This window comes from Lasioglossum baleicum, chromosome 13 (genome assembly GCF_051020765.1).
Source record: "Lasioglossum baleicum chromosome 13, iyLasBale1, whole genome shotgun sequence".
In the NCBI taxonomy this organism is placed as follows: Eukaryota; Metazoa; Arthropoda; class Insecta; order Hymenoptera; family Halictidae; genus Lasioglossum; species Lasioglossum baleicum.
The window spans coordinates 7,808,028-7,835,713 of NC_134941.1; the positions used below are offsets into that span (position 1 = coordinate 7,808,028).

The 27,686-nt window shown below is 35.4% G+C and overlaps 5 protein-coding genes and 1 long non-coding RNA gene across 13 annotated transcripts in view; 4 read left to right on the forward strand and 2 right to left on the reverse strand.

Annotated features, from left to right (window-relative positions):
* Ecd (ecdysoneless cell cycle regulator) overlaps nucleotides 1–6,293 on the reverse strand; it is a 50,597-nt gene extending 44,304 nt beyond the window's left edge. For 2 of the 5 annotated variants that reach the window (XR_013010384.1, XR_013010383.1), the window contains exons 1-5: nucleotides 5,571–5,997; nucleotides 4,994–5,487; nucleotides 4,419–4,917; nucleotides 4,146–4,344; nucleotides 202–3,775 (exon numbers count right to left, since the gene is read on the reverse strand). Coding sequence is in view for 3 of the 5 variants with exons in the window: in XM_076437538.1 (XP_076293653.1) it covers nucleotides 3,355–3,775; nucleotides 4,146–4,344; nucleotides 4,419–4,917; nucleotides 4,994–5,487; nucleotides 5,571–5,837; nucleotides 6,147–6,150 (1,884 nt within the window). In the remaining 2 variants the exon portion in view is untranslated. Of the gene's footprint in view, nucleotides 1–201; nucleotides 3,776–4,145; nucleotides 4,345–4,418; nucleotides 4,918–4,993; nucleotides 5,488–5,570; nucleotides 5,998–6,061 lie in introns of those variants that run through there. The other 3 variants (XM_076437540.1, XM_076437538.1, XM_076437539.1) reach the window with 3 other exon arrangements.
* Nucleotides 634–2,970, forward strand: LOC143215423 (tether containing UBX domain for GLUT4). Of its 2 annotated transcripts, none has more exons than XM_076437541.1 (7): nucleotides 634–775; nucleotides 851–906; nucleotides 985–1,234; nucleotides 1,325–1,693; nucleotides 2,069–2,426; nucleotides 2,514–2,679; nucleotides 2,743–2,970. In XM_076437541.1, the coding sequence occupies exons 1-7, from the start codon at nucleotides 692–694 to the stop codon at nucleotides 2,897–2,899; spliced, it is 1,440 nt and encodes a 479-aa protein (XP_076293656.1). In that variant the 5' UTR covers nucleotides 634–691; the 3' UTR covers nucleotides 2,900–2,970. The 2 variants fall into 2 exon arrangements, with proteins under 2 accessions (XP_076293656.1, XP_076293657.1); XM_076437542.1 differs by having other exon boundaries at nucleotides 635–775; nucleotides 835–906.
* LOC143215424 (uncharacterized) lies at nucleotides 6,072–8,806 on the forward strand. 2 transcript variants are annotated; one of them, XM_076437544.1, is made up of 3 exons: nucleotides 6,072–6,203; nucleotides 7,264–7,439; nucleotides 7,754–8,806. In XM_076437544.1, the coding sequence occupies exons 2-3, from the start codon at nucleotides 7,359–7,361 to the stop codon at nucleotides 8,804–8,806; spliced, it is 1,134 nt and encodes a 377-aa protein (XP_076293659.1). In that variant the 5' UTR covers nucleotides 6,072–6,203; nucleotides 7,264–7,358. The 2 variants fall into 2 exon arrangements, with proteins under 2 accessions (XP_076293659.1, XP_076293658.1); XM_076437543.1 differs by lacking the exon at nucleotides 6,072–6,203 and having other exon boundaries at nucleotides 6,241–7,439.
* Nucleotides 8,332–10,362, reverse strand: LOC143215428 (uncharacterized). Of its 2 annotated transcripts, none has more exons than XR_013010386.1 (4): nucleotides 10,039–10,362; nucleotides 9,781–9,927; nucleotides 9,493–9,677; nucleotides 8,332–9,400 (listed from the first exon to the last, which is right to left on the reverse strand). It is a non-coding gene; the product is annotated as an uncharacterized LOC143215428 (long non-coding RNA). The 2 variants fall into 2 exon arrangements; XR_013010385.1 differs by having other exon boundaries at nucleotides 9,758–9,927; nucleotides 10,039–10,358.
* Nucleotides 10,363–10,811: 449 nt separating this feature from the next.
* On the forward strand, nucleotides 10,812–18,417 carry L(3)72ab (U5 small nuclear ribonucleoprotein l(3)72Ab). The gene is made up of 5 exons (XM_076437532.1): nucleotides 10,812–10,972; nucleotides 11,049–11,102; nucleotides 11,300–11,463; nucleotides 11,760–12,279; nucleotides 12,365–18,417. Exons 2-5 carry the CDS (start codon nucleotides 11,058–11,060, stop codon nucleotides 18,038–18,040), a joined length of 6,405 nt encoding a protein of 2,134 aa, XP_076293647.1. The 5' UTR covers nucleotides 10,812–10,972; nucleotides 11,049–11,057; the 3' UTR covers nucleotides 18,041–18,417.
* A 154-nt stretch (nucleotides 18,418–18,571) lies between these two features.
* Nucleotides 18,572–27,681, forward strand: LOC143215425 (uncharacterized). Its single transcript, XM_076437547.1, has 4 exons — nucleotides 18,572–19,901; nucleotides 21,727–22,509; nucleotides 22,984–23,463; nucleotides 24,921–27,681. Exons 2-4 carry the CDS (start codon nucleotides 22,214–22,216, stop codon nucleotides 25,213–25,215), a joined length of 1,071 nt encoding a protein of 356 aa, XP_076293662.1. The 5' UTR covers nucleotides 18,572–19,901; nucleotides 21,727–22,213; the 3' UTR covers nucleotides 25,216–27,681.
* The last annotated feature ends 5 nt before the right edge of the window (nucleotides 27,682–27,686 follow it).

Below are 27,686 nucleotides of genomic sequence, written 5' to 3' on the forward strand. Positions count from 1 at the left end.
AGAATCACCAGAAACTTACGAAACCATCCTTTCTCTATTCCTGATTCCATCACCTCTCCAATTGACAAAGAAATATTTAATTGATTTTATAGAGACAGGAGTATGTGTCAGTAGTATGATTTACATATTTAGATATGTGTTTCCCATGCTTCGAAATCAAATTGCAACAAACAAATAGAATCTATTGTTTCTTCTACTTACCTTCTTATTTCTACATGTAGCACAATTTATATGGCAGCCTTCACAAGGAGAATAAATCACAAGTTCTTACGAGCACTCTATCAACCAATAATTTTTACATATACAACAATTAAAAAGAATATCAAACTCAGCAATGAATTGAAATTGATTGAAATAGAGCAAACCCGGCACACAATCTCTTCTTTTAAAAATTTCAAAACCATCACTAACAAGAACTATAAGCGACATCTAATGGGAGTATTTGCAATTGTTATTCAAATTCTAATTCTAACCACGCAAAATGCTCCACGCAGTATATCTCTATTGCTATAAGTCTATGGTTTGATCGGTTTGTTATTGCAAAACAACCATTGAATATCAGAATACAAGAGGAGCATTTATTTTCGCTGGTGACTTTCAATAAATTGAACCGAATTGAGCCGGGTGGAACACACATTCTGATCAATTCTGATTTCTGATCTCCGATGTCGCAGAACAGTTAATTTATATTATGGCAGCTAAAAGCATTACTGTACTTGCGCCGAATGGACGCAGACAAAATGTTAAAACTACACCAAACACCACAATCTTTCAAGTATGGTATTTGCAAATGTTTTAGCTGCTAAAGGACATGTTATGTAGAACTGTTATCAGCTTATATTATTTTCAGATATTGGAGGAAGTATGTAAGAAACATGGACATAACGTAGATGAATATGATCTGAAGTAAATATTAAACCAATAATATTAAATATAAAACATGAAAAAACTCAATCCAACTGTAACGTTTGATTTGCTTTTCAGATACCGTAATCAGGTATTAGACATTAATACGATATTAAGATTCACTGTGATACCAAACAATGCACTATTGGAAATGGTACCGTGTACTAAAATGCGTTCTAAATCAACTGTCACAGTGTGCATACAATCGGAGCAAGGAGAAAGAGTAGTGAAGGAATTTATGCCTGACGTAACGTTAGCAGAAGTCATATCGCAAGCATATCCTGATCGAAAACTTGATGAAACAGTTTTAACATACATGCACCGTGAGGTGGGTAGATATTTATTACCTAACTTATTGTATGGGCAAATGTGCAAAAGTCTGTAACTTCTTATACAACGTGTGCGCCATTAATTTCAGGTTTTTGGAGCACAAGCTTTGAAGGATACAACTTTAATCTCACTAGGACTTACGCACGGTAAAGCTGTAGTACGATTGTTACATCGAATTCCTGAAGAAATAAGTACTCAGACTTGTGAGACTGTCAAAATGAGTGATAAAAGTAATGAAACCGAATCTTCTACAAACAAAAAAACAGTAGAGTCTACGGTTGTAGAAGATATTACGAAAGATGTTAAAACCAAAGAAACTGCAGGAACTAAATCTTATACAATAGGGAAAGACGAGTTAATACCGTCAACAAGTGTAGATCGTTGTACTGATAGTGATAAAGCTGTAACAGGATCAAACACAGAGGAGGAATTAATGGATACACATGAAATAGACTTTGTAAGTTTTTCTTGGTACCATGTAAATAGGATATTGAAGAGCACCATTGTTGGAATATTTTAAACAGATATTCTTATTAGCCACACATACTATGCGTTTACTACAGTAGGATTGCCATGAAATATGTGAACAGATCAAAATTTGGTAAAGTATTTTACCACTTCTAAGGACGAAGAAAGTTGCATAAACGTAAATCAGGAAATACATCTCTTCCTCAGTTATAAATATGTTTTGTCTACAATGGAGTATCAAAGAAATTGTTGAAAATGATTTCAAATTATATAATTATACTTGTGAATATCCACAATGGTGCTTTGTAAGGTAATATTATGTTTTAGTGTAGGACTCGACAGTATTTGTAATTGTTCGTTGCAGTTAGGTGAAAGGAACGCTTTGGTATTCAATCAGGCTATGGTTCAAGCATTATCCAGAGATGAATTCCCGGACAGTTTCTATGAATTAACAGTTGAAGATGCAAGAGTGTTAATACGAGATGCCAAACGTCGCAGAGAAGAGTTAGAGGAAGCACCTCTTTTAACAAATGTTTTGCGCGAAGAGAAACACGAAAAAGAAATATCATCTAAATTAAGCAAATACCATAAATCCATTATCCGTGTACAATTTCCAGACCAGTTTGTGCTTCAAGGTGTATTTCAGCCAATGGAAACAGTACAAATGATAAAAGATTTCATAAAAGATTATTTGGATGACCCAAATAGTGATTTCACCATTTGTACGTACAGCTATTTCTTATAATTAATATATGCTGGTATAGTATGCTTTTTTTCAAAAGAATATTAACTATTTCATTTTTTAACAGTTACTGCACCACCGAAACACATTTTAGATCCTAGCAAACCTTTAATTGACGAGCACTTGGTTCCTTCTGCTATAGTTTATTATTCTGGAACATCACTACTAAAATCGGAGATTAAAGAAAAAATTGTAGATCCTAAAGAAATCGAAATTCAAGTTACTAAATTTAGGTAAGTGATCGATAATGTATATTGTAAAAAATTGTTATTTGTTGTTATTAATTTTCGTTTCAGAAAGTCGATGCTGAAACCTGAAAATAAAACAAATAAAAAAGACACTACTTCGTCTAAAGCAAATAGCAAATCCAGTGATAATACAACTGCCACTAAGAAACTAGATGACAATACAACAAAAACGCCAAAATGGTTTAATACTACGTTAAAAAAATGATTCTATCATGTAAGGATACTTTATTAATTTGTATGTACATAATTATACATGAATAAATGGATGCATTTTTACATTACTATTATTCAATTATGTGATTCAATATACTTCTATAAGCTAAACATTAACATAAAGCTAACTTGCATGTATAAAAAAATGTTAGTTGTGTTAATCTCTAAAAATACAAAGTGTGATATATAATGAAAGAAGTTAATTTGTTGAATTTTAAGAATAATTCTGGAACTATAATCTTTTTATTATAATTTCGTATTAAGTACTCTTTTCTTTCTTTTTAGTAATATTGTACCTACATGTAGATATGAGTCATTCTGTTAATAGAATTTGTTAATATAGATATTTTTTCTCAACTGACGGATAACTTTAGTTTATCTTGAACTGGTCAACAAAGAGAATTTAGACCTATCAACACTTATTAATATCTTATAGAATCGATACCATTAACTTTGTAAATCAGGAGGGACACCGGTAGGCGATTGTAGCTGTAAATGCATAAACCGACGAACAGGTCCGCCAATTATGTTTCCAGTTGGTCCTGAACCACCTGCCTCTTCTTTAATACTTTTCATTAAGTTTTCCTCTATTCTATCAGATTTTGTACTTGTCTCGAATCGTTCATCTTTAACCATTTCAGATTGTAATTCTGAATTTAATAGGCGCATATACTTATCCATTTCACCACCCTTATCTTCATCATCTTCACCTAAGGACCCTTCTGAACTACCTTCAAACTCCCCTTCACTTCCTGGAACAACTAAATCCAATATACCTTGCAGTGTACAATCAAATATGTCCGCGTCAAATTCAATTTTTCCATTATCTTCCGGATCATGCATTATATCAGCTTCCACAGAACGATCCCTACAGAAACATACAAATTACGATTTATACAGGGTGTTCACGCTATTACTAGCCAGCGTTTTTCTTGCAAATAATATATGTTAGAAAAACATGAATGAGGAAAAGAGTGATAATGTTTTTTTTCCAAGCAACGTAATGGCGGATGTAGTTCTTTTGTGTTCACGCCATTTTTTTAAACATGAAGGTGATAAGACTTAAATTTTTCAAATGGAATATGTACTATGTTTTTTTATATTATGTGAAAGCATGTGTCAAGAAAACTTCATTCATATACGACACAATGACCTCCAAGGTCATACGAGGTCAGAAATGGAAGAAACATTTTGAATATAATTAAATAATGAAATTTGTAATAAAAATGGTAACATACTCTAAAAGTTGAACACCATCGATATCACTGGTGTGATTAAAGAACGATTGTACTTTCTCCCGAAGACTCAGCGGTTCTTGCTTCTGGTTTTTGTTCTTTGCATTTCCCCATTGTTCGTTTAAGAATGTTTCTAATTGTACTGGATCTACGTTTAACCAACTGTCGCTATCCGCGGGACTTAACACAGCTTCGTCTTGCACTACATACAAAATATAGTATAACAATAATTGAACATTAACGAGACTATATTAATATGAATGATAAGGGAATTACCATGCAGATCAATGTCATTAGACTGTATGCTTTCCCATGCTTCTAAAACTTTCTCTGCGTCACTTTTAACATTATTTTTAACAGAATCAAACAAATGTAAATGTTGTAAATAATAATCTTTCGCTGTGTTTAGAAGCTTCTCATACTCTTGACTGCCTTTTAACAGATCTCTAAAGTAGCCACTAGCTTCTAAACGTGCTAAATATGCATTTAGAGCATATTCATTGATGTTCGATTGATCAGAGTCGTTATCGGTTTCTTTTACTCTATGTCTACGTTGTTCATGGGCATGAGCAACTAACATTTCTAAACCACACGCTATCTTCACACCAAGAATATGTGCATTATACTTTGAACTGTTTGTCGGCGGTATATTCCAGCCTGTTCTTGGATCGCCTGTGTATCGGCAATGCATCGCCATAGCGTATAAACATTTAGTCATTTTTACATTAACCATAATTCGCTGTTCAGGAGGGAAATATCTCATGGCACGACAGACCTGTAATACATATAACATGTCAAATAAAAATTAAAGTCAATTTATATTGGTCTAAACTATGATACCAAGTTATTACTTTTCTCTCAAGTGGGTCAGAATGACAAATAGTCCTAATGGCTGGTGCAACAAGTCTTGGTTCTTGATGAAGCATTGAAACTGCTTTCTCCGGTAGAAAGACTCTTGTTTTATGATGCCTTTTCTCAATTTCATTCGGATAACTGTTTATTCTTTTTTGCAAAGCATTCTGTATTTTCTCAGACGCTTTAGACAGATATGGACTTTGTTGAACATTATTTAATAAGTCAAGGAATGTTGTATATTTTTCACGGACTATATGTAAATCTCCATTATGAATATATACACGATTTTCACATGTTTCCGGATTAGCCCATGACGGTAATACGTTCGCAGCCTCGATTAATAAAAATTCTCCATCGGAGTCGACTACTTTAGCGATTAGTCCATCGAATTTCTGTGTAAGCTTAAATATAAGAAACACTATGAACCATTCGTCGCTTATATCTTCATCGAAGTGTAATGATATGTAAACATGGGGTAATATATCACATTCTAGAAAAGAAAAAGATAAAAATATTACATATTAAAATAGCTAATGTATCCATGAAATGCTCGCTCATGACACGATATATTACCTGCAACAGTTGATGAGTTCTCTACCAGTTTCTCTAATAATAATGCTTGCTTCGTCCTAGGACGCAGCGTTAAACTATCACTGTGCCAGATGTAACCTTCCAAAAACGGTGTAATCTCTTCATTGTATTTCGCGATTTCTTGTAAAAGTATTTCCTCTGTTATTGTCTCCGGAGGTTGCGTATAACAAATTTCTGGGTATAGGAAGCATTCAAGAAAATCATCTTCTCTTACTTTAGTTATCTTTGTGTGTGCCATAGTTTTGCTACCTAACATTTTGATCATATTAAATGTTAATACTTTCGTTCATATTCTTCATATTATCATTCGCTTGGAAAACAGTAAACAACATTTACGAGTATAAAAATGTAACAGATATAGACAGTATAAACATTATAACTAATAAAAAAATAAGTAAAAAGATCGTTTCAGACGAGTCCTTCTAATACGTAATTATTCAAGATTCTTATGAATCATATATCAAACACTTAGCTGTGTTTAGAGTTTTTCAAACGCAGTCATGGCGCAGCTATGCGTGAAGACTTCTTTAAATTGGTGAAAACCAAAGTTCTGCATACACATGGCTTACTTCTGCTTCTGATCCAGCAAATGCGCAAGGCGCGAAACGAGAAGAGGTAACATAGCTACGATGTTTGATTGGTGCATTGACCGACACAAACACCGCCGAATATAAAATATACATAGTTACACCCATTCTTGCTCTCGAGTGCAAAAAACAGCATCTGCATCTTATGTGCAGCGTGTTTTCTGACGTAGGCTAAATGTCTAAATGTTTTGTCGATAACAAACTTCTTCGAATTTTCATCAGCCTCGACTGATTCTAACGCGGAAACGATGCATAAATAAAAATATTATGAATGAAATGCTCTTAAAGAAAATGTTTGTCCCAAGCTTCGCCAAGAAAACCAAATTTGCAATCCGTATTTGCAAGAAGTAGAATTGGCAAGTCTTGAACAGACCTGCTTACCTATAGTGACATGCGTACTCTACTCGAATTTTCAAATTTCAAAATATGCACTTATTCTTAACCCTTTGGACTCGAAGCAATTTTAATTCGAAAATCAAGACATTTCTTTCAATCCAGATAATTTTTATTCTATGTAATCTTTTTTACATTGTGCACATCGAATTGTACCTGTTTTTCTCATACAAGAGTTGAGCTTAGAGAATACAGGTGAATTTCATATAATGTTAGAACTGTTTTGAATAATGGTATGGCAATTTTTACTGGCGCCTCAGATTTACACGTATATTTAATTGATGAATAAAATTTTTTGCATATATTTCTATAATAGAAGAATCATATTCTATATAGAAATATTTTAACTCAATTCAGCACTAAAATATTTTAGTGCTGAACATCATATATTTTTTGATCAGTCATCGTTTTATCTCGATGAAATGATTAAACTTGCAATGAACTGAATAAATTATAAAAAACCATTCAGTAGAGCAGATCATTAAAAATGTTACCTTATTTTAAAATATCGAAGATTTGGTACAATGAATTGTTCATTGTTGAATTTCTTAAAGGAGCGCTAATTATAGGAAAATATAAGTAGCATAATTAAAGAAAAATTATGCATTATGCAAGAAAATTCGCACAGAAAGGCGAGATTCATAGTGGGGACCGAATCAGCATTCTAAGTTCATCTTCACTTTCACTTTAACTAGTTCAATGAAGAATGTGCACATCTCAAAGTACACCAGTAACATCAATGCATTAGTGCAAGATTCTATTTGATCTTTACTAAGTATAATTTACTGTCATGATGATTTACTTAAATCGAATACCGCAAATATCTTTCATGTATACGTTTCTTGCTGTACACACAGGCTGGGAAATGTCAGTAAGTATGAAGAATTTATTAAATAAATTATTCGATTTGACACACACAAACACACAAATATAAGCTAATTTACACTTTAAAAAATCATATAGAGATGTTAATTTAACAGAAAAATTAATTTCTTTGTTATTTTGTAATCCTTCCCTTTTATATCGAAAAGTGTGTAAAAAATACAAAAAAAGAATTAAGTTAGTCTGAAATAAGTTAGTCTTTTATTGGATTGAGGATTCAATATATTAAATATATTATTTGTTTATCTATATTTTTTAAAAATAATTACTACATATTTTATAACACTTGTGTATATTTTACAGAAAATTGTTACCGCGATCAAGACAAATTTTTCATGTCTGGATAAAACTGCTGGATTTTATGCTGATATCGATGCCAGATGTAAAATATATCATACTTGTGATGAATATGGAAATAAATTTACTTATCGTTGCCCAGAGGAAACTGCTTTTCGACAAGATGCTTTAATATGTGATCATGCCCATCTTGTTAGCTGTGAAACAACTATTCCATTTAATACAGAAAATGTAAAAAATAAACACAATGACTCTTCTTGCAGAAATAGTTCAACGGATAATAATAATTGTCAATACTTCTTTCAACAATCAAGAGATACACAATCGAGAGCCACGCATAATGTTATGCAACATGGATTTACATTGAATTTACATAGATTTCCAAAAAACTTCAATGAGACAAATGTTAACATGGACAATACAATGAAATTTTTTTCTCCACAAGCTGAAAAATCTCGAAGTCAACAAATTGTATTAAGAACAAATGAAAATTTGTCTACAGCAAGTCAAACTTTTAATAACAACAATAGACTCAATGAAAATAAAAACTTCAATCAAGAAGATCATTTCAATAAAAAAACAAATGCTACTTTGCATCATTTTCGAAGATTACCAACACAAGCATTTTCTGAAAGTGTTCGAAATCAACAGAATGTCAAAAATGATAATCAAACCATAAAAGCGTCTTTTAACAATAATAGAAATCATCCTTATGTAGAAACTTTAAATTCTATACAAAAGAGAACAAAAATATCTTCAACTGAAATTAATACTGCTACACCAAATACAACTACAGAGATACCTATATATGCTTTGACTTTATCATTGAAACCATTAATACCAAGAGAATTAGAATACGATCCGTATTATCCGCAATCTACATCGACAGAATCATATTATACACCAAGCAACAGCAACAAAAAACTGCCATACTTCAAACCTTTTGCTCAAAACACATGGTCTAATACTCATATTGAGCTTCCCCCAGTTTTACCTGATTTGCGATTACTAGAGGACATTGTTGATCGTAGAAAACTCTTTTATATCCCTCGAATTTAACTTAGATTAAAATAGTTTCCTTTATCTGCAATGTTAGAACTAGGCATAATTCTCGCATGTTATATCGTCATTAACTTGTTTGAGACTCTTTAGCTAATAATTACAACATGGAGAATTGTTTACATGTTAATTATCTATATTAACGTCTTCAATAATAAAAATGATAAAAACTATATTGTTGTATTATTATTTTGTGAACGATTAAAATTGTTTATAACTTTAATGTATTTAATACTGATGGTATGGATGGTGGTTTTTATGGCAGTGTACACAGCACAGATTCGTAACACATATTAAAAGAACAATATTATTAATAAAAAAAAAACGAGAAATGTGCCATTCATGTGTCAGTCCTGAGTCAGACAGATTAGTTAGAGTAACTCTCTTTTTGTCTAGTTTAATTTTCTGCACTGTTTTGGGCAATTTGTAAAATTGTATCTATACTGATCAAGTCTCTGTGTTTTTCTAGACTCTAGCATCTTTACCAGCATTGGTTCTTCCATTAGCAAGTGGCTGGAAGCACCAATAAAATTGACTATAAGTTTCTTCATTATATTTATTTTATCTATTCTCTTCATTACCCCCTTCTTATTTCTAAAACAGAAATTCAACCATCAGTAAAAATTGAATGAATGAGCATCGATAATGCTTCATAACACTATAATCTAATGAACAGAGCTTTATACCTTGCAACTTCATGGTTTTATTCTTCCAACTTTTTATTTTGTACTTCTTCTTGCTCATTTAGAAACTTTCTGTGGTCATATAGCATGTTTTGACATGTTTCCGCACTGCTTCCTCGATATCCTTCTCTAGCGCCAACATTTTATCATTGATGATAAATAATTGACGCATCAGGGCATCAATTTTTCTGAAACAAAATAATGTAACAGTTCAATATCAAGTATACAAGCAACAATTTTGTTTCCACTATTTGGAAACCGAAGCTACCTAGATTTGCTTATCTTGACCACCTTCCTCGCCGCTCAGGATATGTTGAATTACATGAGAATGAAGGCACAACTTAATTGCTTTGTTATTTAAAAGAGATTCCGATGTTGCTTCACGCAACTTTGTCACTGTCTCTGCTTTGTCTTCCTCTGGCATGTCTTCCGTTCTTACTACAACGACGAAGAAAATTATTGTTACATATTAAAACTGTACGTTTTATACTCGTATGGTAGGTCACATAAGTATTACGAAATTTTGTAGGTGCTTTAAGCATAATTAACCTGGCATTTAATTGTGTTAGCAAGTCTCTCATATTTTTTATCCTGTCTTCGACAGGTACGTAATCATCCAACGAAATCGCTCCAACTCCAACAGAAAGATTGGAGACGCTTTTATTTAACATTACAACAGCATTCTTAGATATTGAAATTCTGTCATCTATTTGTTTATTTACAGTCGCAGGGCTGTTAGTGCTGTTCAGCTGTTACGAACGTTTCACACCAGACCACGAGACGCGAAAACCCGCGGTTTCCAGCAGTAAACAATTGCCAGTGCACCTGCGTCCGTATTGGTCCGTATATAAGTCATTCTTGCAGACATTCTTGTCTATTATAAATTCAAAATTTCGTATTCAAGTGCGCGTGCGTCGCATTCAATATGCGCATGCGTATACAAGTGCGTGTCGTATGTTTAGACATGGATGCTTTGTAGAACGCATCAGTGATGGTTCTATTCGTCTGTGATCGGATAAAGAATTCATTCACCGTCGTACTCAACTATTGAATTTGTAATATATTCCGTCGTGAAGGTATGTATTTTTTTTAAATTGGTTATAAAAAATAAGATTTTCAAAGAAAATCGATGATGATCTGTTTAGACTGGTTTAGACGTACGACTGACGGTGACATTGGTTTGAAAATTTGATCGTTATAGGTCAAATCAAATGTATGTTTGTTTATATACGTTCCGTAGTTCCGTATTGTTCCGTATGTGTTAGACATGGATGCTTTGTGGAACACATCCGCGATGGTTCTATTATGCGACCACTTGCTAACTCTCTAGGTAGATTATAGAATTATGTTTATGCCTTACCTATAAATGTAATGCATTCGAGGAGGTTATGGAAACATAATATTTGTGAAATTACTATACATATAGTCGTGTGCGAAGTTTAGAAGACGCTGCGTGTTATTTGTGTGAAATCTTTTTGAAAAGGTAAAACAATCTGCGGTTTATGTGTGTGGGAAACCATATTTTTACACAAGTTTTACAGCTACTTCTCTTTGTATAGGAAGCTACCATGGCTGATGCTGCAGCGAGGCAATTGCAATATGAATATAAAGCGGTAAGTACGTTTATGTATCCGTTTGCATTGGAATATTTGAATTCAATATGCATTGTTACATTGCTTTATTCCATTATTATATATGCAATTATTACATTGAACTCAGTGATCATAGAATTATTATTATTATTATTATTATTATTATTATTATTCATGTTGTTCTATACTGTATGTGTTATGTATGGTTGCTTTTTCAGAATTCTAATCTTGTTTTACAAGCGGATGTACGGTTAATAGAAAGACGCAGTAGAGATGAAGCTACTGGCGAGGTTATGTCCCTTGTGGGAAAGCTTGATGGGACACGAATGGGTGACAGAGCACAACGTACTAAGCCAGGAAAAGCAGAAGAACGAAAAGCCAGGTAAATATTGTAGTTTTCGAAAACAACTTTGAATACAGTTGGTTCTCGCATGTCGCTCTCAGTTTCACATTGTTTCTTTCTGTTGTTATCATTAGACAGCGGATCTTTATGCAAAATAATAATTTTAGACCTGAATTACAACAAATTGAAGTGAAATAGAAATTTATTTTTAATTAATATTAATATCAATATATTTAATTTTTGTCATAAATGCATAAAATCTGCTGTCTAAATAGTTCATTAATAATGTTTGTAAAAGTAAAAATGATCTGTATAATGGTCTTTCTATTTTATAGGCGTCAAAAACGAGATGAAGCACAGTATGACTTTGCCCGAATGAAGGGTGCAACGTTACTTTCTGAAGGAGTGGATGAAATGGTTGGTATTGTTTACCGTCCGAAAACACAAGAGACACGGCAAACATACGAAGTATTATTAAGTTTTATTCAAGAAGCTTTAGGAGATCAACCACGAGATATTCTATGTGGTGCTGCTGATGAAGTACTGGCAGTATTGAAAAATGATAAACTTAAAGAAAAAGAGAAAAAGAAGGAGACAGAATTGTTGTTAGGTTTGTTGGCAGAAGAAAGATTTGCACTGCTGGTGAATCTTGGGAAAAAGATAACAGACTTTGGGAGCGACGAGAAGAACACTACTAATGAAGAAAACATCGATGAAACATATGGTATCAATGTACAATTCGAAGAAAGTAGTGAAGAAGATGATGAAGATGTTTATGGAGAGATCAGAGAAAATGATGACGAGGGCGATGAAGGTGAAGAAGCTAATGATGATAGAGCTATACATGCCGAAAATGTGAGTATAGAAAATGCATATCATTTTCATAAAGAAGCTAATTTAAATTAATATTTGTATGGTCTTACGAAAAATTCACTTTCAGCTGGGCAGTGCAGAAGAAATGAAGAAGGAAAAACCATTGCATCCACTGGATATAGATGCATATTGGTTGCAGAGAAGATTGAGCAGAATTTATGATGACGCGATGGTTTCACAAGCAAGGGCGGCGGAAGTATTAGCAGTTTTGAAAGACGCTGGCGATGATCGAGACTGTGAAAATCAGTTAGTGCTTTTACTGGGCTATGACTGTTTCGATTTTATCAAACAACTGAAGAAATATAGGCATACAATCGCGTACTGTACTATGTTGGCATCATCACAGTCTGAATCCGAACGGCAAAAGATTCGAAATAAAATGAATGATGATCCGATACTGGCAAAAATTCTACGTCAGTTGGATACAGGCAAAGGTGACGATGATGCCGATGAAACAATGGAGGCAAGAGCACAACGTAAAAGGAGAGAAGAAAATGAAGATACTGGAGGCCCTGGAGGTCAGGTTCAGGGTACAAGAAATTTGATAGATTTGGAAGATCTCATATTTGCACAAGGAAGTCATTTTATGTCAAACAAACGCTGTCAATTACCTGATGGCAGCTTTAGAAAACAACGGAAAGGATATGAAGAGGTTCATGTTCCGGCGTTGAAGCCGAAACCATTTTCAGACAGCGAGAAACTTCATCCCATCGAACAGCTACCGAAATATGTGCAACCAGCATTCGAAGGTTTCAAAACTTTAAATCGAATTCAAAGCCGTTTATATCAAACTGCATTGGAGAGCGATGAAAATTTATTGCTTTGCGCACCAACAGGCGCGGGTAAAACTAATGTCGCTCTTCTATGTATGATGCGTGAAATTGGTAAGCATATAAACGCGGATGGCACAATTAACAGCGACGAGTTCAAAATAATTTATGTAGCACCAATGCGTTCATTGGTACAAGAAATGGTTGGAACATTTGGTAAACGATTGTCCACGTATAACTTAACTGTGTCCGAATTAACTGGTGACCATCAATTGACACGAGAGCAAATAGCTGCGACACAAGTTATAGTGTGCACCCCTGAGAAATGGGATATTATAACAAGAAAAGGAGGCGAGAAAACGTTTACTTCGTTGGTTAGATTGATCATTATTGACGAAATCCACTTATTACACGACGAGAGAGGTCCCGTCTTGGAAGCCTTGGTGGCTAGAACAATTCGAAACATTGAAACAACACAGGAAGATGTAAGGTTAATCGGTCTTTCAGCTACGTTACCTAATTATCAAGATGTGGCAACATTTTTACGTATAAAGCCAGAGACAGGCTTATTTTATTTCGACAATAGTTTCAGACCCGTCGCTTTAGAGCAACAATACATAGGTGTTACAGAGAAAAAGGCACTGAAACGTTTTCAAGTTATGAATGAAATTGTATACGAGAAAACAATGGAGCATGCAGGTAGAAATCAAGTTCTCATTTTTGTACATTCACGAAAAGAGACTGGGAAAACGGCACGCGCTATTAGGGACATGTGCTTGGAAAAAGATACGCTAGGTCAATTCCTTAGAGAAGGATCTGCATCCATGGAGGTTCTAAGAACAGAAGCTGAACAAGTAAAAAATCAAGAACTTAAAGATTTGTTGCCTTACGGATTTGCCATTCATCATGCGGGTATGACGAGAGTAGATCGAACGTTGGTAGAAGATCTGTTTGCTGATAGACATATACAAGTTCTAGTGTCCACCGCAACCTTAGCTTGGGGAGTTAATTTACCGGCGCACACAGTTATTATCAAAGGAACCCAGGTTTATAATCCGGAAAAGGGTAGATGGGTTGAATTAGGTGCCCTAGACGTATTGCAAATGCTGGGCAGAGCTGGTCGTCCGCAATACGACACGAAAGGTGAAGGCATTCTTATCACGAATCACAGTGAACTCCAGTATTATCTGTCTCTCCTAAATCAGCAACTGCCCATCGAGTCGCAGCTAATCAGTAAAATGTCAGACATGCTGAATGCTGAAATTGTCTTAGGTACTATACAAAACATTAGAGATGCTGTTACCTGGGTGGGATACACTTATTTGTACATCAGAATGCTTCGTTGCCCAAATCTGTATGGTATAAGCCATGACAAGTTAAAAGAGGATCCATTACTTGAATTGCACAGAGCTGATCTTATTCATTCCGCAGCGGTCGGACTGGATCGCAGCGGTTTAATAAAATACGATCGAAAGTCAGGAAATTTCCAGGCCACTGAATTAGGTCGGATAGCGTCACATTATTACTGTACGCATGACACAATGTCCACGTACAATCAGTTATTGAAACGTACTTTAAGTGAAATTGAACTGTTCAGAGTGTTTTCATTGTCCGGTGAATTTAAGCATATAAACGTTCGAGAAGAAGAAAAATTAGAGTTACAGAAGTTGATGGAAAGAGTACCTATTCCAGTAAAAGAAAGCATAGAAGAACCAAGTGCAAAAGTTAACGTACTTTTACAAGCTTACATCTCTCAGCTGAAGCTAGAAGGATTTGCGCTTATGTCAGACATGGTCTTTGTTACACAGTCCGCATCGAGATTAATGAGAGCAATTTTTGAGATAGTTCTGTTCCGTGGTTGGGCACAACTAGCTGACAAGTGTTTATCCTTGTGCAAAATGATAGATAGAAGAATGTGGCAATCGATGTCCCCTCTAAGACAATTCCGTAAAATGCCAGAAGAGATCGTAAAGAAAATAGAAAAGAAGAATTTTCCGTGGGAGAGATTATACGATCTTGGGCCAAATGAAATTGGAGAATTGATTCGAGTACCTAAACTGGGCAAAACTATTCATAAATATATTCATCAGTTCCCGAAGTTAGAATTATCAACGCATATTCAACCGATAACGCGTTCTACATTAAGAGTAGAACTAACAATTACGCCTGACTTCCAGTGGGATGAAAAGGTACACGGGGCTTCAGAGGCATTCTGGATTTTAGTTGAAGATGTGGATTCCGAAGTAATACTTCATCACGAGTATTTCTTATTGAAAGCGAAATACGCGATAGACGAGCACTTGATCAAATTCTTTGTACCAGTATTCGAGCCCCTACCACCGCAATACTTCTTACGGGTTGTATCAGATAGATGGATTGGAGCGGAAACTCAATTACCCGTCAGTTTCCGTCATTTGATTCTACCAGAAAAGAATTTACCGCCGACTGAGTTGCTCGATTTGCAGCCGCTTCCAATTACCGCATTGCGTAATTCCAAATTTGAAAGTATCTATACTGATAAATTTCCGCAATTTAATCCGATTCAAACACAAGTGTTCAATGCTGTTTATAATTCAGATGACAACGTGTTCGTTGGGGCACCTACAGGTTCAGGAAAGACAACAGTAGCCGAGTTTGCGGTATTGCGTTTACTAGTTCAGAACTCGGAAGGTAGATGCGTGTACATGGTTAGCAAAGAAGCTTTAGCAGAATTAGTCTATGCTGACTGGTCGGTAAAATTCAGTCAACTTCTGGGGAGAAAGGTGGTTTTACTGACTGGTGAAACGGGAACGGATCTTAAGTTGCTTGCCAAAGGACAAATCATCATTACAACAGCAGATAAGTGGGACGTTCTATCGCGAAGATGGAAGCAGAGGAAGAATGTGCAAAATATTCAGCTTTTTATCGTCGACGAGCTTCAACTAATTGGTGGCGAAGAAGGACCTGTGTTAGAAATAGCGTGTTCGAGGGCTCGTTACATTTCTTCTCAGTTGGACAAGCCAACCAGAATCATTGCGCTGTCAGCTTCACTCGCAGACGCCAAAGATGTAGCTCAGTGGCTAGGTGCACCCGCCGCAGCAACTTTCAATTTCCATCCGTCTGTTAGGCCTGTACCCTTAGAGTTACATGTACAAGGAATAAATATTACTCACAATGCTTCGAGATTGGCTGCTATGGCGAAACCAGTGTACAATGCAATACTGCGATATGCCTCTCACAAGCCAGTCATTGTCTTTGTTCCTACTCGCCGCCAAGCTAGATTGACAGCCATTGATTTATTGACCTTTACTGCCGCAGAAGGACAACCCTCTCGATTCTTCCATGCAGAGGAAGCAGATATCAAACCATTCTTAGATAGAATGACTGATAAGACATTAAAAGAAACACTTTCACAAGGAGCTGCTTATCTTCACGAAGGATTATCAGCTGATGATCGACGCCTGGTTGAACAGCTCTTCGATAGCGGCGCCATTCAAATAGCAATCGTCACAAGAGATCTTTGCTGGGATTTGTCTATAAATTGTCATCTTGTAATTGTTATGGATACCCAGTGCTACAATGGAAAGACACACGCCTACGAAGATTATCCTATCACAGATGTCTTGCAAATGGTAGCTCGTGCAAATCGACCATTAGAGGACGATGACGCTAAATGTGTTCTCCTTTGTCAGAGCTCGAAGAAAGATTTCTTTAAGAAGTTTTTGAACGAACCTCTGCCCGTGGAGAGTCATTTGGATCACAGATTGCACGATCACTTTAACGCGGAAATAGTCACAAAAACGATCGAGAATAAACAAGATGCAGTCGACTATCTTACGTGGACTTTCTTGTATAGACGACTCACACAAAATCCCAATTATTACGGATTGCAAGGTGTTACGCATAGGCACTTATCCGATCATTTATCTGAACTAGTTGAAAGTACCTTGAGTGATTTGGAACAAGCTAAATGCGTTGCCGTGGAAGATGAAATGGATACTTTGCCTCTCAATCTTGGAATGATCGCAGCCTATTATTATATCAATTACGCGACGATCGAACTGTTCAGCCTCTCTTTGAACAACAAAACCAAGATCAGAGGGTTATTGGAAATTATTTCAGCAGCCGCGGAATATGAAACGGTACCCGTTAGACAACGCGAAGAAAATTTGTTGCGAAGTTTAGCAGCACGCCTCCCACACGCTCCACAAGCCGCGAGGATGGCTGATCCTCATGTGAAAGCCCAGCTTCTATTGCAGGCGCATTTGTCTCGAATACAACTGGGCCCGGAACTGCAGAAAGATACAGAGTTGGTGTTAAGCAAGGCCGTTAGGTTGATACAAGCTTGCGTTGATGTTCTCAGTTCATCTGGTTGGTTGGCACCCGCGGTTGCAGCTATGGAACTGGCACAAATGGTCACTCAAGCAATGTGGTCTAAGGATTCTTATTTAAAACAATTGCCACACTTTACTTCTGAAACAATTAAACGTTGCACTGATAAGGGGGTAGAGACTGTGTTTGATGTAATGGAGCTAGAGGACGATGACAGAAATCGTCTTCTGCAATTATCTGAAACACAAATGGCAGACGTTGCTAGATTCTGTAATCGTTATCCTAATATAGAAATGTCCTATGAAGTTCAAGACAAAGATAAATTGCGCAGCGGTGGCACAGTGAACGTTATTGTTCAGCTCGAAAGGGAAGATGAAGTTACTGGACCAGTCGTGGCACCTTTCTTCCCACAGAAACGCGAAGAGGGATGGTGGGTGGTCATCGGCGATCCAAAGACCAATTCTCTGCTGTCTATCAAGAGATTAACGCTACAACAGAAAGCAAAGGTTAAACTTGATTTTGTAGCACCTGCTCCTGGACAACATTCCTATACTTTATACTTTATGAGCGATGCTTACTTGGGATGCGATCAGGAATACAAATTCACCATAAATATAGGAGAATACGAGTCAGATGCAAGCTCAGGATCAGAATCAGATTAAGCGATATGCGTTTCCTTCATTTTCCACATGTTTGACATAGTTTTATATTTACTTATACATATGACTATGTACACTTTAGCGACAGTATACGTATTGAGAACAGACTTGGTAACAGATTTATAAACAGATACATATAAATCATCTTTTTCTTTTTTACCATGGTTTTATCACGGATTATTGCATTTAAAAAAGAATTTTCAAAAATACAGGTGTTCATAAAGAGTGTGGTAACTCTCAGTTACATCTTCAGAAACGTGAGTTTGTAAATATATGAATGTCTCGAGTGCAAATCAGTGTATGAACCTATAACAGTGTATACCCTTATAATATTTGTAAATACAGTTTTCGTGTAAATAAAGAGTACATTCGAATAATCACATGAAGTTCATTTTTAAAGAAACCAAATTCTCTGTTTTTGCTTTATAAAATATACATTCAAATTTTTATGGATTTCGAAAAAAAATGGAATAAAATTCGTTCAGGCAGTATCAAAGACTGTCTAGGTCAGATTCGTAGGTGTAGCGCGTAAAACATTCAACGACTACGCTTTCTTATTTTTAGCATTATCAACCCTAAGCCTGTCAACACATCACCGCTCCTTCGTATTTGTTTCCAATAGACAATGTTGCACTTATTATTGTACACCTATTGTTATAAATGAAATTACAGATATCAAATGTGCATTTCATAGATTATTATTTGGAAAATCAAACATTGTGCATTCCACGTATTCTGCCCACCTGAAATATCATTTGTTATTTTAAACAATAGACAGAAATGTTACGAATGAAAATTTTAGGATTTAAAGAAATATAAATAATATAATAATAATAGTTTCTTGACAGATTCAATTTTATTTATATTCCTCTTTCGAAATCATTTATTCCTATTACAATTGTTAAATTTTTGGTATTATATTTTCTTATTACTGAGATGAAGTATTGACTGTACAATATTATAATTATCGCATACTGTTTTTATAGTCAATCGATATTCATATCTCTTTTAGTCATGGCGGTTTCGATACCGCTTCAAATGGGTGGAAAATGGACGACGGTTCATACAGAAATTGTTGCTATGCAAGTTACACGTTTTAGCATTTAAGGTCTCTCGCATTTATGTACGTGAAATAGTTTCAAAATAACAAAAAATATTATATCATGTTTGTGCAAAAAGATAAAAGAATATATTGAAACTTTTCCCGGCTAACTTATATATTTATAGTGTACGAGCATGTACGAGTCATCCAAGTTTGAATAATACAGTGTTCAGATAACAAAAGTTCGAACAGGAGAACGTCTATTGTACTACATATATGAATAAACCGCGCAAAATATAAATGATGTTTATCTTCATTATAACCTATTTTTTTAATAATATATATAAAATATAAGCGTTGCGTATACAAATGCAACGATAGATTACATTATTGAATAGATGGAAGTATACTTTATGAAAATATGAAAAGATAATAGAAAAAATTGATATGAACAATTTTGAGAAATCTATTTTGTCATTCTGCGTTGACAGAGTTCACGAGCTGCACAGGTACCTTTACTTGTTTTTATTGATCGACGCCTGTGCAATAAGCGACCTCGACGTATCAACCCTAGCCTATGAGAAGTAATCATCGGTTAATATATCGTTTATATATCGTTCCCTAACATTTAGAATTGTAACCTTATCTTCGACACGATAATGCAACGTACAGTGGTCGTCTCCATTTGTTAATAACTGGACAAAAACACTGGACAGAAAAGTATGGAGATAAAGAGGTCGTTGAAGTACCTGTGAGGTGAAACGACAGCAGTATTTGAAGCAATAATAACTTCAATCAATGTAGTAATTCTACTTTATTCAAGTAAGACGCATCAAATAGTGAATGTTGTAAGACAGGAGATACATATTCTAAAACAATTGACAGTACAAAATTATGTTTTAATAAAATATAATGCATGTATATTTTTGTTATATTTATTTTACAATTATGTCACATTATCCATGATTGTAACACTATCATTGAAGTTCATATTTTTAATGCACATAAAAACTACACTTTTTTTATCTTCCTTTTCAGTGTTGAAATATTATGTATAAGTGTCAAATATATTTCTGTGCATATCAAATAGATCAGATTAGGAGTAAACTATTGCAATTGTGTAAATAAGTTCAACGTATAAAAGTTAAAATATGAGTTTAAAGTACAATACGAATATACAGATGTAAGATAAATTTTATCCATTATGTTATCCATTATACGTATAACTTGCATTGGGAGCATGAGATTTTTATGTAATCTAATATATACTACTAAGTCAGTTTGTAGAGGTAGATAAGGTTCATATAGTTTATGTTTTTTCTTATGCACTCACACGCTATGTAATATTTGCTAAAACAAAATGTCGCAAAAGATTTCTCAAGAAGTCACAAATATCAATATTATTTGACAAGGTAGTACGGTATAAAAATAGCATACCTAATCTTAAAATACAAAGCTTTCTTTTTGTAATGATTGTCATAAAGATTATGTATTGATACTTGTCTATTTCAGTTGCCTGAGTTTTGTACATCTACTCACATTGCTAATAGGAATCAAATAAACATTTGTTTAGCATATCAGGTGTTTCATCAGAGAGCAATAAATTTTATATATATAATTCAACATTGTGCAGGCTTGTGCAATTAGAAATGCATTTATAGTTTGAATTCATAGATACGTTACATGTATATGTTAAAATTTACCTAAGCATTCTATGTTTTTATTTATTATATTTATATATTTAATAAGTAATCCATAATCAATTGCCTTCCTATTATATTATTAATTAAATATCATCTAAGTATACTGACTGTTCTCTAAAAAACACTTATTTTTAATTTATTGCATCATATGTCTATTTTTAAAGGAGTTAGTAGTTTTTAATTTTACTTTGTTTATGAATATCTTGCGGATGAAACTTGCTGCTACCAGCAAAGGTAGTTTTAACAAGCATTAATTGAAATTTGTTCACGACGGTATCGAGTTATTATAACATTGGAAGCTCTTAGCTCTCCTTTGTGAAATACTATGACAAACTGAAAGACATTCATATAGAAAGCGTGCATTTCTATACGAGCAAATAGCCATTCACGAGGGCTGAGGCTTTGTCTCTAACAAAGAAACCGCGCTATATGTTAGACATCGATATGAAGGAGTCTTTGTAGAATGCTAGTGGACAGATAAATTCTCAACCATATCGAATCGCAACAGTAAACACTTAATATTTCAGGATATATGAATCATTGTTGAGAGGCGAACGCGAATAGCGATATATGTATAAGTAGGAACAATTGTGATTTCGTAAACGGACGGAGAAATTTTAATTTTTCTCAAAGGAAAAATACATTTTTACAAATATTTTGTTATACAAAAATATCGTAATATATTATTGTATTATTTAATTTTTGTTTAAGTTATTTATGTTTGCGAAAATGTTTCGTTTGTATCATTAATTTTCCTTTCCTTATTATTTTCCCATCTATTTCCTGCATTTATTTAATAAATAGAACATGACAATTCAAAAATCAACGTACCTTTTTTTAATTTTTTTCATTATTTCTCTTCTGTTCAGATAGGCACACAAACATCAAAAACGAGGTATATTAATTTTATATCGATAACATGAAGATATTTATTATCTTTTCAGGATTCCCTGGCATATACCGTAAATTATGTAACATGAAGCAGAAACATGAATATCACAACGCTTCGATGTTCCAATATACCACGTGCAATTTGTAAATTTTCATTGCTTGGCAGTATGAGTAGCAACAGAGATACCATCAATCTACTATAAAACATAAACTTGATTTTAAAACCACAATAATTCAAATTGAACAATGTTTTTCTGTTGTTTCGGCAAATTCTTAATTCAGTGCTTCATTCAAAATAAGTGGGACAAAGTCAACCTTCGCAATCTATTTTATAATCCGTCACAAACAACCGGAGTCGATCTTGAATTTATAAAATATATTAGTATTTTTGGAAGTAGTTAACTATCGAATTTTTTTGAAATTCTACGGTATTAAAATTATTACAAGCAAACAAGAATGATTATCAATTGTGAAAAAAAGCATAAAGAATTTCGGATTTGCGAGTAGAACTCACAAGGGTGAAAAGTGAAAGAATTAAAAATGTCCGAGGGCGAAGAAAAACGGGCTTCGCCGATACCGGTGGTGGCTCATATACAGTGTTGCAACAGTGTAACAAATACACAGTGTCCTGCACTTCAAGTAACTCCGCGAATGTTAAGATCACCGAGTCATGAAAGTGTCACGACCGACCTTTCCCTATTTAGTGTTTCCTCGATAGCAAGCGAACTTAGGGGGGCTGGCAATAGACTGGTTACCTTCAAATCTTACACCGATGTTCATCTTGCTGGCCGTGGTCCATCGCCGAAACCTGATTTCCGACAAATTCAGACCACCAGGTATTAACTATTAATCATCACACCCTCTAGAACGCATTTTTCTGAGTAAAAAGATACCAAACACGACCTAATTGGGATCAGAAATGCTCGTTTAATTCACGATATAGTGGAACCTCGATTATCCGAACTGATCAGAAGGAACCGAGTCTTCGGATGATGAGCAGTTCCCTAGTTAAGGGGGGAACCTTATGTACATGGCCCAAGTATCATTTATTAATAAAAAGGGACCGAAGGACCGAGCGTCCGACGAAGGCCCGACTACCTGAGCCGCTCCGCTCAATACATCCGTTCACTTTATTTTGAAAATGATGTACAAGAATATGATCACTTTCTAACTTTTTTGTCGTGCTCCTGAGGAAATTTCCTATCAATTTAAGCAAAAAAATGCTCAAAAATTTCATTTTACACAAGGTTCCCCCTTAAGAGACTTAGGAAAATGATTTTTCTGGTCTTATCACATTTCTCGCGTTTTAGGCCAGCGGATATACCAGAAATCCTTTGGTTCGAGGAAGAGAACGAGCTGATTCGCAGCTGTGGGTTACTCTCATCAGCTCTTGGTCTCCGCAAAAGCTTCAGTACGAGCGATGTCTCGCAGTTACCAAGTCCAGATGCTCTGGACACAGGTGGACTGCGAACCGCAGTCTCTGCCTTGACCTTGGACACTGCTCAAAGAAGTACTTTGCTTTTGGAGCAGACCAGACTCGATCATGCTTCGAGATCTTGCAGCACATGGGTTGCGGTCGGCGAACCCGTAGCCATTACGTCGCAACTTCCTAGTCCTCATGGAGGAGCTGCACAAGAGCAGCAACGCCAGCAAAATTTATCTACTCAGACAGCTCAAACATCAGCACCCCAACCTCCGCCCGCACCCCCGCTACCCTCGGTACCTTTCACGGGAGCAGATCTGGTCAGATCCGTGAACAAAAAAGTCCGTCAGAAATATATACGCCGAAGGTAAATAAATGACCTGCAGTCTGCTTCTTGTGGAATGTTTATACATTGAGCGATTAAAGCTGAGGTCGACAAGAAGTGTTCGTTTTGGCCGATTTTCGGGGGCTGAGCCCCCTTTTCCCGACCGCGCGTCTTGCTCCCCGTGACCATCCTAGTTCTCGGGCAATGTAAAATAAATTCGGAAGATAAATGTGGAAAATAGTTCTTAATTTCATCGGCACAATTTTATTCAGATATGGGAAAACAAGAGACGCACGGACGGGAAAAGGGGACGTAGCCCTCGAAAGTCGGCTGAAACGAGCACCTTTTGTCGACCTCTGAATTACAGAATAATAATATCAGGTCAGTCCGTGATTTCATTTGTTTTGAACGTTCTTGGAATCTTAGGGATCCGACTATTGGTATTAAATTGTTATTCATCTTTTGGTTCGGAACATTTTCGGGCACCGTGAATAATGTCAGAGATATTCGAGGGTATCGATTTTAATGGATACCCTGTATATGCACACCATTAGAATGAATTACTTAAGTACATGCAAACTATGTCGAGGATTATATGACTCAGGTCCGAATAGATTTGTGGGCTGATTTGATGAACCCTCGAGGTCCGCAAGCGCGGTTTATGACTCGGACACAAACTTCTTTTTCGGAACCTTACGGTTTGACAATTGGCTCGGCAATACGAGGGTCTGGCGAAATTTTAGCCCTAATCGGGCTCTGCTTTCGCCCCGTCATAAATCATAGCCTGAAAGGCTGATTTTCAGGTAGAAGGTAACGGTACTCCCGCACAAAGGGAGGATTTCCCCACCTCCAGAGCAATGTTCAGCCTCGGTAAAGATCATAGATCCTTTTTCATAATTTCGCAAACCGTGAGTACACGTGAACCGAAATATTGGTCAAGTATCATAACAAACATAGGAAAAATTTAAATAATTCTTCACCATACAGTAGTCGTGTAATATTTAGCTACTTCACAGATGGTAGTATTATAGTCGAGTACCCTCTGTGACGTAATTAATCAACATTTGAGAAGAGATCATTATAGTAGTAGAACCAGTTGATTTATATCTTCTGATCAAGTAGAGAAAAATATACTCCAACAAGAGAAAATATATAGTTTGTGATAAATTAGTACATATTCATTTTTTTTATAGGTTGCGCTTCATTGCAGATATACAGTGTAACCAAAATAACCTGACAGCTAAAGTAAGAAATACAGTTGCTCGCGAAAATATTAGAACGCCCTTTGGAAACAGTTTATTTGAAAAAAAGTTATTCTGTTTGAAGGAGCGTTCGAACGCTTTCGTTCGAGCAACTGTACGATGCTAAGCATTTCCAAGTAATTTGCGCGAGTTTTATTGAAACGGAGTCGTGTATCAGTTAACGTTTGTTTGCGGTAGACAAAACACGCAGTAAGATACAAGGATTAAATACTAATGGGACTTCTTTATGATTTGCAGATTGTTGACAACTTACCGCGCGCTGGAGCGGCTCTCGCAGAGCGAGTTTAATTTGGATCAATTAGAAGCTGCGGCAAGTGCGGCACAAACTTCCAGCAGTACCTTACTAGTTCCTGGTGCTTCAACTATTACCGGAATCGCTCTGCTGGGACGAAAAGAACGAAACCATGCGCTAACTATTAAAGACGTGGAGAGAGAGCGCGGCAATCAATTGTCGAAGTACGAGAGGAACATGATGATCTTCAACTGGCTGCATACTCTTGATGATACTGCTACTGTTGATAGTGTTGAATAAATTGAATCAAATATTTATTATTGAATCTTCGATCAAATAATTTATCGCGCAAAGGTATAACCCTTTAGGTATTATACAGAACAGTAAAAGGAAATGTGTACAGTAAGTCACGAGAAACAGTTATAAATTCGAGGATGCAAAAGTCATGTACAGAACGTTAATTATTGTATGGGATGACACATTCTGAATTTATTCAGTTTGTTCCTATGAACGATGGGAATTAGAAAAGGTAATTCATCTAACTTAACACATTACCGACCGGTGATTATTGCATAATTTTGAAAAATTTGTTGTACATGGCTAAACACTTTTTAATGGAACCTTCAATAGCAACAGCAATTTTCATGTGAACTAACAAGTCACCCTCAATAACGTCATCTAACAGTTTCATTTAAGATTGCAATGTAAAAGAAAATTTCTATGCTTTCTTTTGGTACAGCACAATTATTGAAAATCCTACTAATTGGCTCTCGGCAGGTAAGGTGTTAAGGAAGTTGGAACCGATAGCGCTCTGTTTGAACGCGTTTGAACGTGTGTATGTATGTACACAACGAAATCTTCGAACAGATTCGGACACCGTCCAAAATAAACTTGCGAGCGCGTCACGGATTTTTATTAATGAGCAATTCGATTAATGAGCCTCCGAGACCTCGACGTACGCTGTCGACGTCCTCCCTCCATTGCGACTTCAGGGTTCTTTGGCAACTGGGGTTCAAGTGATAATATCGTGATGAAAACGTCGGCGACCGACTACCGAACATTTCTCGGAGGCTCGCAAGTTCATACTTGAACCCTTTTTTTACGAAAAGTTTACCACGAGCTCGCAAGCTTTTCTGTTCGAACCCATTGGAACTCTTCGTTGCGTACATATGATATGTGAAATTCTAAGGAGAATTCGAACTTGCTGGATTTCAATTCGAAATCTCCATTGAACGACCACGATCATTGTAATCTGCAAACTTTTCTAGATCTTTAAACGTCGTGTGTCATATCAAAAATCCGGAGGAGAAAAGTGCCAAGTGGCGCGAACGCGCTTCTTTCGTTTCATATCGAAAAGTGCCAAGATCGCGCTGTTTTTCATGTTTATAGTAGCTGCTACCGGGGAGTAAGTACGATATAGCATCCGTGAAGATTACAAGAGCGAGTTGAGATTGTTGAGACGCGTTTAAACCTCCTAAGTGACTTCAACGCCATTGCGAAATACTCGGAGGCTGTTCGCTGTACGCAACATATGTTTAAAATAACATTGTTCTGAGGGAAACACGACATATTTAGTCGTTTAATTCACGATTCCAAAGGATCTCGATTATCTGAACCGATCTTTGAATTCTACATTCTCCGAATAATAATCTAAATCGATTTATTGCACAAATTATTTTAAGTACAGCGAGCAGTTCACGAGAAATTCCAAGTCATTAAGTTAGATGAATTACTCTGTACTATGAAATTCCTTACAGTAAACAATACAGTATTATTCCTCTCTAAAAAATATACTACGAACTAAACCGCAAACTTACGTTCTCTACTAATGTTTTGTATAATTAAAAATAAATGAGAAAGTTTTCTGTTTTTCGAGACTCGCTGCAATGTTCCGCGAATGTAGTTGCGCAATTTTTGTAAAATAAATCTCGAAGGGTTTAAGTTTTAGTAAAAGTCTATTGTAACTATAAAAAGATAATGACTTTCAATTTAGCATAGTGTTACACTCTTGCATTGACTCTAAGCAATATATTATTCCGTACCTATATATATTTTCAGTTATTGTTATACGGATTATAATGAATTATTCACATAAATGTAACGGTAAACCATAAATGATTATAACTTTTCTTACATATTATTATACTACGTAGCGTAAGAACGGGATGCATATAGCAGAAGCGTATTTGACTCTATTTTGTGCATCCTAATTGCACAAGGTGATTGTATACTCATCATAGCGCGGTACAGTCCGACTCTTTATAGGGCTGCTGGTCAATTTTCCATTCGGAATAATAAGCCGCTGCTTGTTAATAATTAACTATTACAAAAAGCTCGTTGCCATTTGTGTAATTTAGATGTGGTTTAACGTTAATAGATAGTCGATTTGTAATAACATACAAGAATTTAATATAATAATTACATACAATACAAACAATACCAGCGTACTAGAATGTGTTACTAACGTGTTTTTCTGTGATGTATGACAATGGTCTATAACTAAAACGAAGTATGGTGTGGAATGCGAGATATGTTTTTAATATGGATATTAATATTTTCCTATTAATATATTGTATTTGGCGATAGGGCATGGTGGTCATGAAATGTTTACCGATTGTATTTTTCTGTGGCTATAATTCTAATGTACTGCATATAGGGGTGGGGGAAGAAGATCCTTTATTTCTCTTCCAAGGATATTAACTAGATTTTTTAATCTTACTTGATGACGAGTACTGTAAACAAAGGGCAGAGCTAACACCTAAGAAAAATAC

What these genes read in the sequence shown, in the direction of transcription:
- LOC143215423 (XM_076437541.1), top strand. Translation starts at nt 692, where the DNA reads ATGGCAGCTAAAAGCATTACTGTACTTGCGCCGAATGGACGCAGACAA. An exon ending in AAATAGTGATTTCACCATTT is followed by an intron (nt 2,427 to 2,513) that starts GTACGTACAGCT and finishes ATTTTTTAACAG; the next exon opens with TTACTGCACCACCGAAACAC. An exon ending in ATTCAAGTTACTAAATTTAG is followed by an intron (nt 2,680 to 2,742) that starts GTAAGTGATCGA and finishes TTTTCGTTTCAG; the next exon opens with AAAGTCGATGCTGAAACCTG.
- LOC143215425 (XM_076437547.1), top strand. Translation starts at nt 22,214, where the DNA reads ATGTCCGAGGGCGAAGAAAAACGGGCTTCGCCGATACCGGTGGTGGCT. An exon ending in CGACAAATTCAGACCACCAG is followed by an intron (nt 22,510 to 22,983) that starts GTATTAACTATT and finishes CTCGCGTTTTAG; the next exon opens with GCCAGCGGATATACCAGAAA. An exon ending in CAGAAATATATACGCCGAAG is followed by an intron (nt 23,464 to 24,920) that starts GTAAATAAATGA and finishes TATGATTTGCAG; the next exon opens with ATTGTTGACAACTTACCGCG.
- LOC143215424 (XM_076437544.1), top strand. Translation starts at nt 7,359, where the DNA reads ATGATGATTTACTTAAATCGAATACCGCAAATATCTTTCATGTATACG. An exon ending in ACACAGGCTGGGAAATGTCA is followed by an intron (nt 7,440 to 7,753) that starts GTAAGTATGAAG and finishes TATATTTTACAG; the next exon opens with AAAATTGTTACCGCGATCAA.